Source organism: Crinia signifera, chromosome 7 (genome assembly GCF_055691185.1).
Source record: "Crinia signifera chromosome 7, ASM5569118v1, whole genome shotgun sequence".
NCBI classification, from domain to species: Eukaryota; Metazoa; Chordata; class Amphibia; order Anura; family Myobatrachidae; genus Crinia; species Crinia signifera.
Genome location: NC_139223.1, coordinates 15,444,661 through 15,463,199, shown reverse-complemented (window position 1 = coordinate 15,463,199; position 18,539 = coordinate 15,444,661). Strand labels below are relative to the sequence as shown.

General features: G+C 49.1%; 1 protein-coding gene across 4 annotated transcripts in view; it reads left to right on the top strand.

Annotated features, from left to right (window-relative positions):
• Window positions 1–3,746: 3,746 nt before the first annotated feature.
• Window positions 3,747–18,539, top strand: part of SEZ6L2 (seizure related 6 homolog like 2) — an 87,945-nt gene continuing 73,152 nt past the window's right edge. For 2 of the 4 annotated variants that reach the window (XM_083152403.1, XM_083152400.1), the window contains exons 1-2: window positions 3,748–4,146; window positions 7,785–7,916. In XM_083152403.1, the coding sequence (XP_083008529.1) occupies window positions 4,092–4,146; window positions 7,785–7,916 (187 nt within the window). In that variant the 5' untranslated portion in view covers window positions 3,748–4,091. Of the gene's footprint in view, window positions 4,147–7,784; window positions 7,917–18,539 lie in introns of all 4 variants that reach the window. The other 2 variants (XM_083152401.1, XM_083152402.1) reach the window with 2 other exon arrangements.

Here is an 18,539-nt window from a genome sequence, read left to right as displayed (position 1 = left end):
TATTTATGCAAGGCAGCAGCCTGTGGTGTCCGGTTCTTTATTAATGCAGGAGAGCAGCCAGCGGTGTCCTCCTCTTTTTTTATGCAGGTGAGCAGCCATGTGGCAGGGGCGAATTGCGATAACGGGAAGTCAGGCAAATTTTCAGTGTGCCGTGTCCCGCACCCCTCTCAGTGGACATTCTCCTACCAAGCCAGGCTGATACATACAAAACCCCGGCTGCCACAATCGGAGCTTCTGCACTTGCGCAAAATCTCAGTTAACCTGGAAGCATCCGCAGCCAGCTGTAAGCATGGCAGGGGGGTTGGAGTGATGTGTGCAAAAGCCCTCCGCCGGCTACTGTGAGTTTGTGTGTGCCAGTGCCTGGCTTTCCCTGATCCTTGTGCGGGTAGCAGCCTGCGGTGTCCTGATATTATACAGGGCAGCAGTCTGTGGTGTCCTGTTATTATACAGGGGAGCAGCCTGTGGTGTCCTGTTTTTTTACAGGGGGAGAAGCCTGTGGTGTCGTTATATTTTTAACGAAAAACTTCAATTTTAATGATGCGCTGTTACTTATGGGCCAGTGGACTTGCCCCCCAGGCTAAAAGTTGCCAGCCAGCCCCTGCACCCCTGTATATAACACATGTACCTATGACAGGGAAGGTGGCCCCTCTCAGCTCTGGGCCCCATAGCAGCTGCACCCCCTGCACCTATGGTAGCTACACCCTGTATATAACACATGTAACTGTGACAGGGAAGGTGGCCCCTCTCAGCTCTGGGCCCCATAGCAGCTGCACCCCCTGCACCTATGGTAGTTACACCCCTGTATATAACACATGTACCTGTGACAGGGAAGGTGGCCCCTCTCAGCTCTGGGCCCCATAGCAGCTGCACCCCCTGCACCTATGGTAGCTACACCCCTGTATATAACACATTTACCTTTGTTTAGGGCGACAGTGTCTACGTCGACAGTCAAATGGGTGACCGCTATTTTTCAACAGTCAAAAGGTCGACACCGCAAAAAGGTCAACATGGTCAAAGTGTCGACATAAGATTTCACATTTTTTTTAATGCATGTCGTCTTTTTTCATGTGTAGACATTTTTACTGTTGTCCAATAGTCATCAACCTTTTATTTATTTATTAACAGTTTCTTATATAGCGCACACATATTCCGCAGCGCTGTACAGAGAATATTTGAACATTCTCATCAGTCCCTGCCCCAGTGGAGTTTACAATCTATATTCCCTACCACATGTACACGCACACACACATTCTAGGGTTAATTTTGTTGGAAGCCAATTAACCTATCCGTATATTTTTGGATTATGAGAGGAAACCGGAGTACCCGGAGGAAACCCACGCAAGCACGGGGAGAATATACAAACTTCGCACAGTTAGAGCCATGGTGGGTATGGGTACAAGAATTTTAGAAATCAGCCCTTGGGAAACAGAGATATCTGACTTCAAAGCCGTAGTCCCCATCCAAGCCTGTTAATTGCTCTCCCCAGTCCAATATTTCAGGTTCTGTCTGACTTAGAGTTTTTCTGAGGGTATATTCCAAAAGCCGGAACTCTCCCCCTTTGAAGGACACTAGAAGCTTGTCTCTACTTTTCCCAAAATCAGAGATATCAGCCTTCCAGCAGCTGGTTACTGCTCCAGCTCCACACACCTGGTATGTAGTTTTATATCCTAGTTGGCAGATTGCTCTGCCTCCTGAACTCTGATCCCCTAGTGCCCAATAGCTTTTGGTAGGTGGGATTCTCTAGTTTTTAATTCCATTAAAATCTAAGAAATCTGGAGGTATCTGCAGTCAAGTAAGCCAGAAAATTATGAATAATAAGCTCACTCCACTATACACACCTCCTCTGCATATTAAACATCCTCTACTACCCTGGAAGTTATGTATCAGGGCCCCTTCATTAAGCCCAATGCCCCCTTCTCCCACCCCATCTCCCCCATCTGTGCAGTAAAGGGGTAATTAGTGGAAATTACTGATCCAGGCCCTACATGCTGAGCGGTTGATATAATACCCCCTACCACCCGCGGGACATCAAAGCTTCCCCACCCCTACCGCTGGAGGATCGGTAGGGGCCCCAATACATTGCTATGCCCAGGGGTCTACACTGCTGTTGACGCCCCTGTATGTATATATATGTATGTATGTGTATGTATATATATATATATATATATATATATTTTTTTTTTTTTTTTAAATATTATTATTTTATATACATTTGGTCTATCTATAATACTTTAACTGACCCGGCATATACTGGGTCACCTAAGTGTCCACCTCCATGCTTTGCTCCACCCCTCTCTGGAAACCCCCTTCTGAAAATCCTGCGTTTGCCCCTGAATGCTAACCATTACACCATCCTTGCTGCCCCCTTTTCACTGTCGACCTAACAAACCATACCAGACAAAATGACTAACCCCATATGCAGGGGATGGACTCTATAAGCTGCTTTGTATGCAGGACAAAGTGCAAGAGTCCAAGTCCAGCAGCGGTGGATCGCCTACGTTGTGACAAGCGTCTTGTTTCATGTGCTGCAAAGAGGATGGGTGTATGAAAACACATCTGTGTGTGTGTGTGTATATATATATATATATATATATATATATATATATATATATATATATATATATATATATATATATATATATATATATATATAGTGTGTATGTGACACCTGGGTACTGCCTGGCGTAGCAGGAAATGTTGCTGCAGAATGTGTTATGTGATACGTTTGTCGGCAGCATTGTGTCAGCACGCAGTGTGAGTGTGACTGAGTGCATCTCTCACTCCCCCCACCCAGACTCTCCCCTCCAGCCTGTGTCTGTCTGTCTATCCTATCTCCCCTCTCTCTCTGTGTGTGGGTCTCTCCTCATCCTCTGATAGAATATTCTGTGGTAGTAGTGGTAATGCTCCCGGTGCCTAGCAGAGCCTGCAATGCAGAGAGTAGGGGGAGGAGAGAGTATGTGGGGGGAGGAGATGGAGAGAGAGGACACAGGGAGAGTATGGGAAGAGGTGGGGGAGCAGAAGGTAAAGAAGTAATGGGGAACACTTTTAGATGGAGTGACAGTCAGAGGATGATACATAGGTAACAGTGGGGACAAAGACACATAATAGCAGCAGAGGAAGTAAGGAGCAGAAAATGATTCCCTACTATGTAAAAAGAGGGATAAAATGGGAGACTATATCTATTATCTACTATTGCCAGGCCCAACCTGCTGAAAAGGCCTGCCACTGTCTCCTGTGTGGAGCCTTAAGAGAGTGACAAACTGGTTGCATAAACTGCTGTGGGACTATAAATCCCAGCAGGTGCTCCCCCTGGCAAGACTATGGTGCATCTAGTCCCATAGGAAGGAACTGCTGGGAGCCGCAAGTTCCCATAGAGAGAGACGGGAGCTGTCCGCAGGCCTGGTGCTGAATCATAGCATTCCATGGAACGTCCAGTATCACTGTCATCCTGCTGCCAGGCAACGGGGTCACCGCAACAGGGGGATCATGTGGCAGCTTCCCCACACAATTACCCCACTCTGGGGCAACTATGTAACAATGACAGGGCATATATTACACTGAGCCATCCTGGTCAATGTGCAGCCCCACCAACCCGGGACAGCCATCAACAATAACAGGTTCAATGTCATCACACACATACCCCTAAAGGGTTAACAGGCACCCCTGTCCCTATCCCCAAAGGGGACACGGTTTGGTCTGGGTCCCATCTGGTTACACATTTCCTGTCCCTCCCTCGCCCACCCTCCTCTCCCCTCCTAAAATTGATTCAGCTCTTGGATACATGAGCCCCATCAGCTGCCCCCTACTCCCCAATAACACTGCACCCCTACAAGACTCGGAGATCTGCTCCAACAGGGGACCCTCAACCAAGATCTCCCCCAGCCAAGGGGGCAGCAGGAGAGGGAGGGGGGCTTGTGATCTTGTAGGTGGGAGAACGCTGCTGCACCTTTCCCATAAGACACAAGGAGGTGTATCTGAGCATCTGAGCATCTTCCAGCAGACTGCACAGCCAGGGACCAGCGCTGCTCCTTCTCCCTGGATCCACAGTCACTGCAAGGAGAGCCCTGGCTAGGGAAGATCTGAGGGGTAGGATGCCGGCTCTTCATGCTTTCTCCTCGGTGCTGCTGATCCTGGCTTCTGTGCAAGGTGAGGGGCATAGCTGAGAGCCAGCAGAGTGCTGCAGTGATACATGGAGGACCCTCTATGGAGAAATCATATCTCTATGCATGCACCATACATGACATACACAGAAATCACTGGCATCAGGTACAGGGGTGGGGGCAGGGGGCTAATATACACAAATATAGATCAGTATGTTCATATGTATATATATATATATATATATATATATATGGATTGTGGGAGGTTGTAGTATTACTACATCAATGTACATGAATATGTCCCTCTGTATTTACCAATATTTCTATCACTGCTAGATCTGGAGCTTTATGTATACAATGTTTATTTTGTGTGGGTATATATATATATATATATATATATATATATATATATTTATATTATATGTGGGTTTATATATATATATGTATACACACATACATACATACATACATACATACATACAGAAATACAGACAGACACACATTGCAGTATATTTGTGTATTTGTTGTGTATGTGCGTTAGAACACGCAGTGTATACTGTTTTTCTGGCCATGATGCTTGCAGTGTAGTGATTAAAGGCCACTCGCTGCTATTGTCTTTGTGTATACTCTGTTGCATATTGCCGCCTGTTACCGTGATATATGTGCGTGGAAATGTATTGTGTGATAATGATGCACAGGAAACACTGTAGGAAGCGTGTGTGCTTATATTGCGATGTACTGGTACAACATATATATATATATATATATATATATATATATATACATACACAGATGTATTGCACAGGCAGAGAGCTGGTGATAGGGTGGTTACTGAACAGCATCTCCTCTCTGCGTGGCTGGTTGCATGTGGTTGCTGGGGGAGTTAGGATACTCTGCAGGCCTGGGTGGCAGGGGGAGAGTTAACGGTGGCGGTGCACATCAGGAGCAGACAGTGTAACGTGCCTGTCTCACTGGGCCTGTCTCCCAGGAGTTAGGTTATCTTGCAGTATCCCACCCTGCTGTCACCTCTGTGACTGATCATTTAATCAAGGCTGATCATCCCAATCCTGTCTCGTCAATCATATCTTCATTGCCCGCTTGTCTTCTCGCCTCCTCAGTCTTCAGTATACACCTAATACCGCTATCTGTGCCCCCCCCTATTGAGTCTGTCCTCCCCTGCTGTAAAATGTGTCACCCCCCCCCCCCCATCCTGCACGGCTTTATTGCCTTGTAATGTGCCCCATCCATGCCAAAAGGGAGAGAGAGAGATGGAGAGGGTCAGAGAGAGAATCAGACACAGAGGGAAGGAGAGAGACGGAAAAAAATAAGAGAGGCCTATTTATCACTAATCGCATTCTCACTGTCACTTGGGTGCAATATTAGCTCACAAATAGCATAGCAGTATGTAATTATTCTGCTCCATGTATGGAAGAGCACCTGCATGGGTGGGCTACGAAAGTACCCCTTCCAGTTCCAGCTAATGAAACCAGCACCTGATTGAATTCTGACTACCTGGTCCTGCTGCTGCACAAGAGGGACAGCTAGTGTTGCCAGTGCACTCCAACTGGGGGGCCCCCTGGCATAAGGAGGCCCGGGGTACAGTATGCCCTGCTTCCCCCCCCTTATCTGGCTATGGCATAGCAGCGATTTCTGAGGAGGGTTCCAGGAAGAACCCTCTGCCGGATAATTTTGAAATATGAAGCTTGTAGGCTACAACATGCTAACACCATTTCCAGACAGTATCAGCTGCAGGGACCTATGGGGGCTGCAGAAACTGTTGGTCATTCCGGGATAGCCAACCTCTTCAGCAAGGCCTCTGTCATACATTTGGGTGGTACTAAGTAATTGTGGCTGTCCCCCAAAAAGGGGGGTTCTATGAGAATTTGCTGCCAATACTTAATGATAAATGGGCCCTAGAGATTGTAATAGGGAGCGTTTCGCCGCAGATGGAGCACGAACGAGGATTTTTCCTTCAGCCACAAGAGTTGCAAGGAAATCTCTGTTCAAAATGCATCCTCTGGGGATGACCAAGGAGGATAACACATAGATTCCGGGCACATAATGCGGAACGTAAGAGCGCATTAGCTGAAATGATCCTGCCCCTAAGTCTGTCTGCAGCGGGTAAGGATACAGGTGACATGCACACAATAGAAATCTAATATTTATGATATATATAATCACACAAGAGAACAAATGTGATATGTATGTACTCAAAGTGGGCCCAGCCATTTTTTGGGCGGAGCCTTTTGCCCCGCCTTATGCATCCTGCTGTCACTGATTACTAGGAGGCCAATAAACAGCACTCCCATAAATCAGAGTACAGCCCACAACATGACCATTAGGTGACAGGGACAGTGATCACACCGAAAGCAGCACAGCAATCACTGTCCGTATCAGTAATCATACTCTGGGCCTTGTTCTGCTCAGGCTGGTAATGCGCATGGAAACAGCTGTGCAATCCCGTAACCAAACATTGCAATGCAGCAGGAGGCGTCTGTGGGAAACAGATGCCACCTGACAGCATCTGCCCTCTGAGAGCTGCGTCCGAAGATGCAGCATCGGACCATGATCACAACCATCGGTTTCAGTTCTAGGCTAGTCCCAAGCTGTCCGTTGGAACATCTCTGCCGGTATCTAACCATATACAGGCCTTGGTCTCAGCACACCTACAACATGAGCCCAGGGGAGCCGAGAGAGGGGGGGAGCAGGTACTAATTACCCGGGCCCAGGCTTGCTGAAGGGGCCCCGCAGGGGCCCTGGTTCGACCCCTCCCTTCCCCCTCCGTCCCTCCCGGGTATCACCAGTAGCACACACTTCTACAGCATGTGCTGTTCTGACAGGAGGCTCAGCATGAGTGTCTCACTGATGGCGTGAGAGGTCATGCTGAGCCTGCTGTCAGCACAGCACATGCTGTAGGTGTGTGCTGCGTCTGAGATTACAGTTTTTAGAGTTTTCTTTTACCCACCTCTAAACATTTTGGGGGTGTGGCCTAAGTGTGGGAGGTGCCCACACCACACACACTTAGGCCACACCCCCAAAATTTTACCGGGGCCCGGCATTCCTCTCGGCTGCCCTGCATGAGCCCCAATTCATAGGGTGGCCTTGGTCACTGCGCCCAAAGACCATATTAGCCAGGGGGGAACCCGGAGCGATCACACAGGACCAGTTCTGCATTCGTCATCGGGCATCTGGGCAACCATAACTATCCTCAGAATGCCCGCCACTCCTAAGCTGCCATGGCCATAGGATCTGCCCCCGGGGAAGCAGATACGCTCCTATAACGGTGCAGAGACGCCATTCCACACAATTAGGCTGCGGCAAACTCCACACTGTGGGGGAATTTTACTAAGATGGGAGTTCTATTTCAGATGGGATGTTGCTATGAAAACCAATCAGATAAATAAATAAGAAGTAGATTCTGATTACTGACTACGCCGGGTCTGAATCAGGATTTATCAGCCCCTAATGGTCATTTTTCAAACCAAGCCTGTAACTTGACAGGAGCAGATTGGCCGATGATTAAGTACCAGGCACTTTATCACTTTGCCAGGCTTAATAAATCTGCCCATTGAAGCGTCTGTATAAGAGGCAGCATTGTGGGCATAATGTGTAAATGGGAGAGGACAGGGAATGGACATGTTTGCAGAGTGCATGGAAGAGTAACGCATACTTTGGACTCCACAGGACTGCCCCTGCTGGATGAGGAGACCACGGACACTTCCCCCCTGGGGCGCTCAGACCCAGTCTCCCTGGAGCAGCTGGTTCACCAAGCCGTCATGAAGAAAGACTTCCTAGGGCAGGATGCCTTCTTCGCAGGTGAGACAGATAAATCCTGATGACTATTGCTGTGGTCTAAAGAACATCTCCTCCTAATGTCCCAACTTGGGCCGAGTGGACCCAGCTGATGTAAGGGAGGGAGGAGAACTTGGGCAGGGCGGACCCAGCCGATGTAAGGGAGGGAGGAGATCTTGGGCAGGGCGGACCCAGCTGATGTAAGGGAAGGAGGAGAACTTGGGCAGGGCGGACCCAGCTGATGTAAGGGAGGGAGGAGAACTTGGGCAGGGTGGACCCAGCTGATGTAAGGGAGGGAGGAGATCTTGGGCAGGGCGGACCCAGCTGATGTAAGGGAAGGAGGAGAACTTGGGCAGGGCGGACCCAGCTGATGTAAGGGAGGGAGGAGAACTTGGGCAGGGCGGACCCAGCTGATGTAAGGGAAGGAGGAGAACTTGGGCAGGGCGGACCCAGCTGATGTAAGGGAGGGAGGAGAACTTGGGCAGGGCGGACCCAGCTGATGTAAGGGAAGGAGGAGAACTTGGGCAGGGCGGACCCAGCTGATGTAAGGGAGGGAGGAGAACTTGGGCAGGGCAGACCCAGCTGATGTAAGGGAGGGAGGAGAACTTGGGCAGGGCGGACCCAGCTGATGTAAGGGAGGGAGGAGAACTTGGGCAGGGCAGACCCAGCTGATGTAAGGGAGGGAGATCTTGGGCAGGGCGGACCCAGCTGATGTGAGGGAGGGAGGAGAACTTGGGCAGGGTGGACCCAGCTGATGTAAGGGAGGGAAGAGAACTTGGGCAGGATGGACCCAGCTGATGTAAGGGAGGGAGGAGAACTTGGGCAGGGCGGACCCAGCTGATGTAAGAGAGGGAGAAGAGATATGGTGAGTCCTAGCTGCCAGGCACATGGGCCTTTTTTTGGCGCAGGGTTATGTGGGAACCCTTCTGGAGCTACATCCCTGATCTGCAGCCAGTAGGCTACAATGGTCTACCGCTATATCATCAGTAGCTGCAGTGACCAATACCGGGAATTCTCATTCTGGAGCATGTATCCCCATCAACACCGGGGAATGGAGGAATCCCAGCATGTATCGGAGATACACAGTCCCTCCTACATACATGCAGGTGATACCTAATATTTGCGGCTAACCCAGGAAATGGGCATTTCAGGGAAATATCCCCACATGTAGCCTGATAGATGTGCCCCTACATTACCAGCGTTCCACAATGTGTCCCTGCTGCCCGGAAAACAGCTGGCCGTGCCATGGACCTTATTCTTTTACTCAGCCTTGCGAGTCCACCAGACGCCAACCTGCTAATTCCGATATGAACGTCCCCCCCTCGCACGCCGCATTCGTACTCATTGGCTGCGAGTGGAGGTTTAACAAACATCCATTCTCAGGCTGTGGGGGAGCTCCCACATCCTTCGATCTGGTGATGTCAGCTGCCCACCCCTGGCGCCCACATCACCGGTCTGTTTGCCATGGCCGCATGCACATGCACAAAAATGCAGCTGCGCACGCGCAAGACATCGGTCCCGTGCGATTGTACGGTCCTTGCGAACGGACCAGGATAAACCCCCTTGCGTGTCAGCCTAGCTCCCATTAGTAGTTCCTAAGGGCTATGTACTAAAGAATTGGTTTTTAGAAGTGGAGAAGTTGCCATAGCAACCAATACGATTCTGGCTATTGTATTCTAGAAGGTGCTAGATAATAAATAAGTAGAATCTGATTGGTTGCTATGGGAAACAGCACCTCTTTTCATTTTTGAAAGCTTGAATAAATGTACCCCACACTGTCATTTCCCGCCTTGCCTGTGACACACCTGTGTGTAAGAAGATGTTTTGGTCCTGTAAGGCTGCCTGTGCCTGCTGGGCTATTGTAGCGATGTCATCTCTGGGACTGAATACTGATCACATCCCACGTACCCTATCTGCAGAGGATTATTGAGGCTGTGCCTGCTAATACTGCTGTCTCAGAAGGTCCATGTGACTCATGTTACACGCTACAGCTGATGCAGCTGCAATTTATATAGCTGTGGATGTGGAAAAATATTCTCATGCCACAGCCGGTGGAACTTGTATTAGACGCCCACCGCAGCCATCCGCAACTACGTACATCTACTGTAAGTAGCATAGACAGGGCAGCTGAGAGGTATGCCAGGCCTCGGTAAAATTTTGTAGGCATGGCCGAATTGCGGGAGGCGTGGCCACCTCCCTCATGTTTAGAGAGGGGTGAAAATACACTCTAAAGTCGAGGGGGGGGGGGTGTTATTGTCAACCCACCCCCAACCTCAGTAGCAGCAGCACTTGCCTACCGCTCCCGCAAATCGGTTCCCCCTCCCGGCCCCCCGGGAAGGGGGGCAAGTCTCCCGCATTGCCCCGCAGCCCCAGCACCCTTCTTAGCCGCTGCAGTCAATTTCCGATTTTCTCTGGTGCATGGGAGGGGGCGGGGCTAAAATGATGCGAATCACGTAATTTCACGTCATTTTAGCCCCTCCCGTGAATTGCCACAGATGACTGACATGGAGGCGGGGCTTAGTCATGTCCCCTTTCACTCCTCTCTGGGCTTCTCCCGGAGAGGAGTGTACAAAAAGTAGGCACGTATGACACACCTACAGCATGTGCTGTGCTGACACTGAGCCTGCTGTCAGCACACGACATGCTGTAGAGGTGTGCGCTGCTGCTGCCTGGGAGGGATGGAGGGGGAAGCAGACCAGGGCCCCCCCCGCCAGGGCCCGTCCAGCAAGCCCTGGCCCGGATAATTAGTACCTGCTCCCCCCCTTTCTTGGCGGCCTTGAGCATAAACACTTACAGAAATACCTACAGCAGGTATTAAAGTAAGACAGCTCGCTCCGTAGTCAACATATTACCTTTTATTCAAGCATCTTCCCACTCACTTATTAACATAATGGGTGAAATTTAATAGGATGAGAGATTCAGAAAGTGAGAGATTTGGTAAGAAATCTCCAGGTTTTTTTTTGAAGTGGCAATCATTTACACTGCAACACCAGTTCAATCTCACTGCCCACAGGTCTGAGGTGCATGAATGTGGCACATGGTATAACTGCCCAAAGGTGTATATATGCATAGCGCATAATATAACTGCACCAGGTCTGAGGTGTCCAATCCATGAAAGTAGCACATAATGTGGTCAGTATGGAGTGCATGTGACCAGTACAGCATGGGTGTGTCTAGCAGTACTGCGTGGGTGTGACCAGTACCGCGTGGGTGGGGCCAGTGACATGTGTGCATGTACAACCCTTCTGATTTATCTCTGTCCGTGCTTCCATGTGGGCCTCTTATTATTTGAAGCCCTGGAGCTGTAGTCCCTGCATAATCTGACCCTGCAATGTGGGCCCAACCTTCCATGACACTAAATTAATAATATTCACTTTCTAACAAATACAGTATCTCCCCCAAACTATCACAGCAATAAACAGCTCAGAACATTCATTCAAATTGTTAACCCACCATTACATAATGAGCCCCCATCCGCACACTCACCTTCCTCAATCTGGCACTGCCAGTTTCTGGGACAGATTGTCTGCCTCTTGCAGAACATGTGGGTCCCGGCTGCCCCTAGGCCATTTGTCTGGTCGCAGCTGCTGCATGTGACATCACGCTTTTGCCACCCTCCCTCCCAAATGATCCAGACACACCTGTGTTGTCTGGACCAAGTCCCAGCAATGTTGAGTCACTACACCCCGTTGCCGCCCCATCACTAATTAATCTGCAGTTTAAGTGTATGTGCATGCGGGGATTGCCAGGAATCTGCGGGGCTAGTGAATGAGCCCCATTGTTTGGTCACTTTATTACATGTACAAATAATGTGGGATATACTCCCTCTGGCTATTCCCCGATGCCAATGCAATCTGTTTATCAGCAAATCAGCAATTTATTTATTTAACAAATAAATAAATCTAAATTCGATACTAAGAAATTTTAGGCCTGGGGGGGTAGAATTCTGATACCGTGGGGTACCGGCATTCAGAACAATTTGAGAACCACTGTGCCCTGCATACCCAAACGCCAATGGTTGATCTCAGTGAATTTGTTCTACTTGTATCATTATGTGTTTACTGCCTGACTAATTATCTCTTGTGAGTCATCAGATATACTGCGCCAATAAGTCTTATGTCATTGTCATCCCGTTCTGCCTGGTCACTGCGCGGATCCTGTTCTGCCTGGACGCGGCGTGGATCCTGCTCTGCCTAGTCACTGCATGGACCCTGTTCTGTCCGGTCATGGCACGGTTCCTGGTCGCGGCGCAAATCCTGTTCTGTCTGGTCGCGGCGCTGATCCTGTTCCTGCCTGGTCACAGTGCGGATCCTGTTCTTCCGGGTCGCGTCACAGATCCTGCTAACCTGACAGCGTGGATCCTGTTCTGCCCGGTCACGACGCGGATCCTGTTCCTGCCTGGTCACGGTGCGGATCCTGTTATGTCTGGTCACGGCGTGGCTCCTGTTGTGCCTGGTCATATCACGGATCCTGTTATGTCTGGTCACGGCGAGGCTCCTGTTCTGCCTGGTTGCGGCGTTGATCCTGCTCTGTCGGCGTAGATCCTGTTCGGCCCGGTCACGACGCGGATCCTGTTCCTGCCTGGTCACGGTGCGGATCCTGTTACGTCTGGTCACGGCGTGGCTCCTGTTCTGCCTGGTTGCGGCGTTGATCCTGCTCTGTCTGGCGGCGTAGATCCTGTTCGGCCCGGTCACGGCGCACGGATCCTGTTCCGCCTGGTCAGAGTGCAGATCCTGTTCTTCCTGGTCTCGGCGCGGATCCTGTCGACCTTAGCCATTTTGACCTATTTCACGTGTCGATCTAAGCCCTGTCGACCTTTAGTGATCAACCTAATGTCGACCTTCATAATGTCGACTTTATGACCCATACCCTGGCAACGGCTTCTCATTGGAAGCGCGCTCCGCAGATTGGATGGATGTGTTCTCCCCCGGGACTGCCAGTCCTCACTGAGAAGGAAGAAAGAGCTTCCAATGGGCTGCCGTTATTCTGCCAATCAGTGGTGCTAGAGGCGTGGCCATGCGTCACCCTTACTCTTCCAATCAGTGAGGTTAGAGGCGTGGCCATGTGTCACCCCTACTCTGCCAATCAGTGGTGCTAGAGGTGTGGCCATGTGTCACCCCTACTCTGCCAATCAGTGGTGCTATTTCGGAGTCACCCACTTGGATGGTGCAATCTGGGGCAGCCTACACCCCCTCCCCTACCCTCAGTGACATCACTGCTCCCATTCCACCAGTTCTACTGGACTTCCATTGAGATGCAATCAAAAGGGGCAACATGAACATTGCTGACAATCATACTGTTGGTGTCGACTGGGTCGTCAGTCGACACCTGTAGAATGTGACATGCCTGAGGAGCACAGTAAGTTAGGATAATGGTCAGAGGTTGGTCTGGTGGCCTCATTACAGCCCAGAGCAGTAATAGTTCTAGAGAGGAGGGGGGGGGGGGGGGGGGTTGTGACAGGGTGGGAGTGACAGGGGGTGTTTCTTGATCTTCTTGGACATTGTGCTGGGGTGATTTAGATCTCCCCACTTCTCCTACACTCTCACCCTGACGTACCCAGCTTACGTTGTTCCAGGAGCTGGTTTCCATCAGATTATAACTATTCATGTTATGGGGGTCCTGTCTTATTTCAAGGTGACCTTTATCTAGACTCGAGAGGTCGTATACTCTCCGGTACAGATCCACACATCTAGGTACAGATGCTCTCCAGTATAGATCCACCCATCGAGGTACAGATGCTCTCCGGTATAGATCCACCCAGCGAGGTACAGATGCTCTCCAGTATAGATCCAACCAGCGAGGTACAGATGGTCTCCGGTATAGATCCACCCAGTGAGGTACAGATGGTCTCCGGTATAGATCCACCCAGCGAGGTACAGATGGTCTCCGGTATAGATCCATCCAGTGAGGTACAGATGCTCTCCGATATAGATCCACCCAGCGAGGTACAGATGCTCTCCGGTATAGATCCACCCAGCGAGGTACAGAAGCTCTCTGGTATACATCCACCCAGCTGGTACACATCTAACCGGCTTACGTTGTTCCAGGAGCTGGTTTCCTTCAGATTATAACTATTCATTTTCTGGGGGTCCTGTCTTATTTCAAGGTGACCTTTATCTAGACTCGAGAGGTCGTATACTCTCCGGTATAGATCCACACATCTAGGTACAGATGCTCTCCAGTATAGATCCACCCATCGAGGTAAAGATGCTCCCCGGTATAGATCCACCCAGCGAGGTACAGATGGTCTCCGGTATAGATCCACCCAGTGAGGTACAGATGGTCTCCGGTATAGATCCACCCAGTGTGGTACAGATGGTCTCCGGTATAGATCCACCCAGCGAGGTACAGATGCTCTCCGGTATAGATCCAACCAGCGAGGTACAGATGGTCTCCGGTATAGATCCACCCAGTGAGGTACAGATGGTCTCCGGTATAGATCCACCCAGTGAGGTACAGTTGCTCTCCGGTATAGATCCACCCAGCGAGGTACAGAAGCTCTCCCGTACAGATCCACCCAGCGAGGTACAGATGCTCTTCGGTATTGATCCACACATCTAGGTACAGATGCTCTCCAGTATGGATCCACCCATCGAGGTACAGATGCTCTCCGGTATAGATCCACCCATCGAGGTACAGATGCTCTCCGGTATAGATCCACCCAGCGAGGTACAGATGCTCTCCAGTATAGATCCACCCAGCGAGGTACAGATGCTCTCCGGTATAGATCCAACCAGCGAGGTACAGATGGTCTCCGGTATAGATTCACCCGGCCAGGTACAGATGCTCTCTGGTATACATCCATCCAGCGAGGTACAGATGCTCTCCGGTATAGATCCACCCAGCAAGGTACAGATGCTCTCCGGTATAGATCCACCCAGCGAGGTACAGATGCTCTCCGGTACAGATCCACCCAGCGAGGTACAGAAGCTCTCCGGTATACATCCACCCAGCGAGGTACAGATCCATTATAGATCCACCCAGCGAGGGACAGATGCTCTCCAGCATAGATTCATCCAGCGAGGTACAGATGCTCTCCGGTATAGATCCACCCATCGAGGTACAGATGGTCTCCGGTATAGATTCACCCGGCCAGGTACAGATGCTCTCTGGTATACATCCATCCAGCGAGGTACATATACTCTCCGGTATAGATCCACCCAGCGGGGTACAGATGCTCTCCGGTATAGATCCACCCATCGAGGTACAGATGCTCTCCGGTATAGATCCACCCAGCGAGGTACAGATGCTCTCCGGTACAGATATACCCAGCAAGGTACAGATGCTCTCCGGTATAGATCCACCCAGCGAGGTACAGATGCTCTCCGGTACAGATCCACCCAGCGAGGTACAGAAGCTCTCCGGTATACATCCACCCAGCGAGGTACAGATCCATTATAGATCCACCCAGCGAGGGACAAATGCTCTCCAGCATAGATTCATCCAGCGAGGTACAGATGCTCTCCGGTATAGATCCACCCATCGAGGTACAGATGCTCTCCATTATAGATCCACCCAGCGAGGTACAGATGCTCTCCGGTATAGATTCACCCAGCGAGGTACAGATGCTCTCCGGTATAGATCCACCCAGCGAGCTACAGATGCTCTCCGGTATAGATTCACCCAGCGAGGTACAGATGCTCACCGGTATACATCCACCCAGCGAGGTACAGATGGTCTCCGGTATACATCCACCCAGCGAGGTACATATGCTCTCTGGTATAGATTCACCCAGCGAGGTACAGATGGTCTCCGGTATAGACCCACCCAACGAGGTACAGATGCTCTCCAGTATACATCCACCCAGCAAGGTACAGATGCTCTCCATTATAGATCCACCCAGCGAGGTACAGATGCTCTCCGGTATAGATCCACCCACGTAGGTACAGATGCTCTCCATTATAGATCCACCCAGCGAGGTACAGATGCTCTCCGGTATAGATCCACCCAGCGAGGTACAGATGCTCTCCGGTATACATCCACCCAGCGAGGTACAGATACTGTCCAGTATAGATCCACCCAGCGAGGTACAGATGCTCTCCAGTATAGATTCACCCAGTGAGGTACAGATGCTCTCCAGTATAGATTCACCCAGCGAGGTACAGATGCTCTCCGGTACAGATCCACCCACCGAGGTACAGATGCTCTCCAGTATAGATTCACCCAGTGAGGTACAGGTGCTCTCCGGTACAGATCCACCCACCGAGGTAGAGATGCTCTCCAGTATAGATTCACCCAGTGAGGTACAGATGCTCTCCGCTTTCGGCTTATGAATGTCAGAGTATTTTATATAGTATTTATAGCACCAATGTAAAAATAAAATATGACCTTTTGCTTATTTCTGCGCCATTAGCGTCTGCTGACAGAACGTTGGCAGTTACGCCAGTCTCCGGTATCGGGAGATAGACTGCAGATCATCGCTGCCAATTCCATCTAGAGGTTGTCAGAAGAAATCAAGATTTTATTTTTTTATGCAAATCGTCAAACCTTTAAGTTCTGTAATACTGATATATATATATATATATATATATATATATATATATATATATATATGGAATAGAACAAAGGGCACACAGGGTCTTTTTCAGGTGAAAACAAAATAGACTGTTTATTCAGTCATGAGTCGAGTCCGTCATTTGACGGACTGGACTCATGACTGAATAAACAGTCTATTTTGTTTTCACCTGAAAAAGACCCTGTGTGCCCTTTGTTCTATTCCATATATACCAGGGGCTGCAAGGTCCCGATTGCCGGCACCAGGGCGCTTCTACCCCACTTTGGCTTCACCCAAGTCCTGCAGTGCCGGATCTAACCTTGGTCTATATATATATATATATATATATATATATATATATATATATATATATATATATATATATATAAAGAGAAAGAGAGAGAGTGGAGAGCGCTAGAGGTTTACAACCACCTTGAAGTATACATAGTGCAATAATACAAAATACAGTTAAAAATGACTTTTATTAAAATTACGATGATCACATCAGGATTTCATCTTTAGGATGCAGTTTCAATAACCCAACGCGTTTCGTCTTGAAAAAGACTTCATCAGGGGTTTTTATACATGCACAAAGGATTGAAAATCAACACTACTGCTGAAACAAATGTCCTTTAAAACGGATGGTGGTTCCGAGAGGTGATAATCTTTAATGTGGTATGGTGTTAGGACCTTCACATGAAGGTGAATTTTAGGCTGAGGATAAATCTAAGTGGGATTATTGGTCCACACTTATATCCAAAAGGTGGATGTGAGAATCTTTAATACCAGATGGTGACAGGGAATGAGCCTGTGTTTCGACATACAAGGTGACCTGATGTTCAACGGTCCACCTCCGCTTAGGGATTTGTGGTCCAATGATTAACAGATTGTTAACCCAGTGGGGGAGAGTATCTGTTGAGTAGTGACACGCAAGTATCCTCACTATTAGGATACTTGCGTGTCACTACTCAACAGATACTCTCCCCCACTGGGTTAACAATCTGTTAATCTGAGGTGGAACGTTGAACATCAGGTCACCTTGTATGTCGAAACACAGGTTTATTCCCTGTCACCATCTGGTATTAAAGATTCTCACATCCACCTTTTGGATATAAGTGTGGACCAATAATCCCACTTAGATTTATCCTCAGCATAAAATTCACCTTCATGTGAAGGTCGTGACACCATACCACATTAAAGATTATCACCTCTCGGAACCACCATCCGTTTTAAAGGACATTTGTTTCAGCAGTAGTGTTGATTTCCAATCCTTTGTGCATGTATAAAAACCCCTGATGAAGTCTTTTTCAAGACGAAACGCGTTGGGTTATTGAAACTGCATCCTAAAGATGAAATCCTGATGTGATCATCGTAATTTTAATAAAAGTCATTTTTAACTGTATTTTGTATTATTGCACTATGTATACTTCAAGGTGGTTGTAAACCTCTAGCGCTCTCCACTCTCTCTCTTTCTCTTTGTTTTACTCTATCTCCCACTAACAGGGGGGATTTGTCGAGTAGCTGCTGTACTATATTGGGCGCATTTTTGGGTCACCCTGTGTCTTTTTTATATATATATATCTATAGACCAGAGAGGCCGCAGTCAGAGCGGTGGGTGCTAATTTAGGGGTGTACCTTGAATCCCCTGAAATCCATAGTTACAGTCCGGACTCATGGTAAACTATGGATATATTCCCCGGTTCTATGTCTCCCAACAGTATAGTTTACACCATGTTCTATAACGATACAGCAGCCATAAACGGAAATACTGTTTGTTACTGAGAAATGGTTTTCTAGGCCAGTGTTTCTCCCCTGGGAACCCCCTGAAAGCACATTATCCTTATTTGTACCCCAATCATTTCCAAAGCAACACTTCTCAGTTATGTGACTGTGTGTGAGGTCAGGACCTGCTGCTCAGCCATGTGACTGTGTGTTAGGTCACAGAGGACCTGTTTCTCAGCAATGTGACTGTGTGTGTGAGGTCACAGAGGACCCGTTTCTCAGGAATGTGACTGTGTGTGAGGTCACAGAGGACCCGTTTCTCAGCAATGTGACTGTGTGTGAGGTCACAGAGGACCCGTTTCACAGCAATGTGACTGTGTGTGTGAGGTCACAGAGGACCCGTTTATCAGCCATGCGACTGTGTGTGAGGT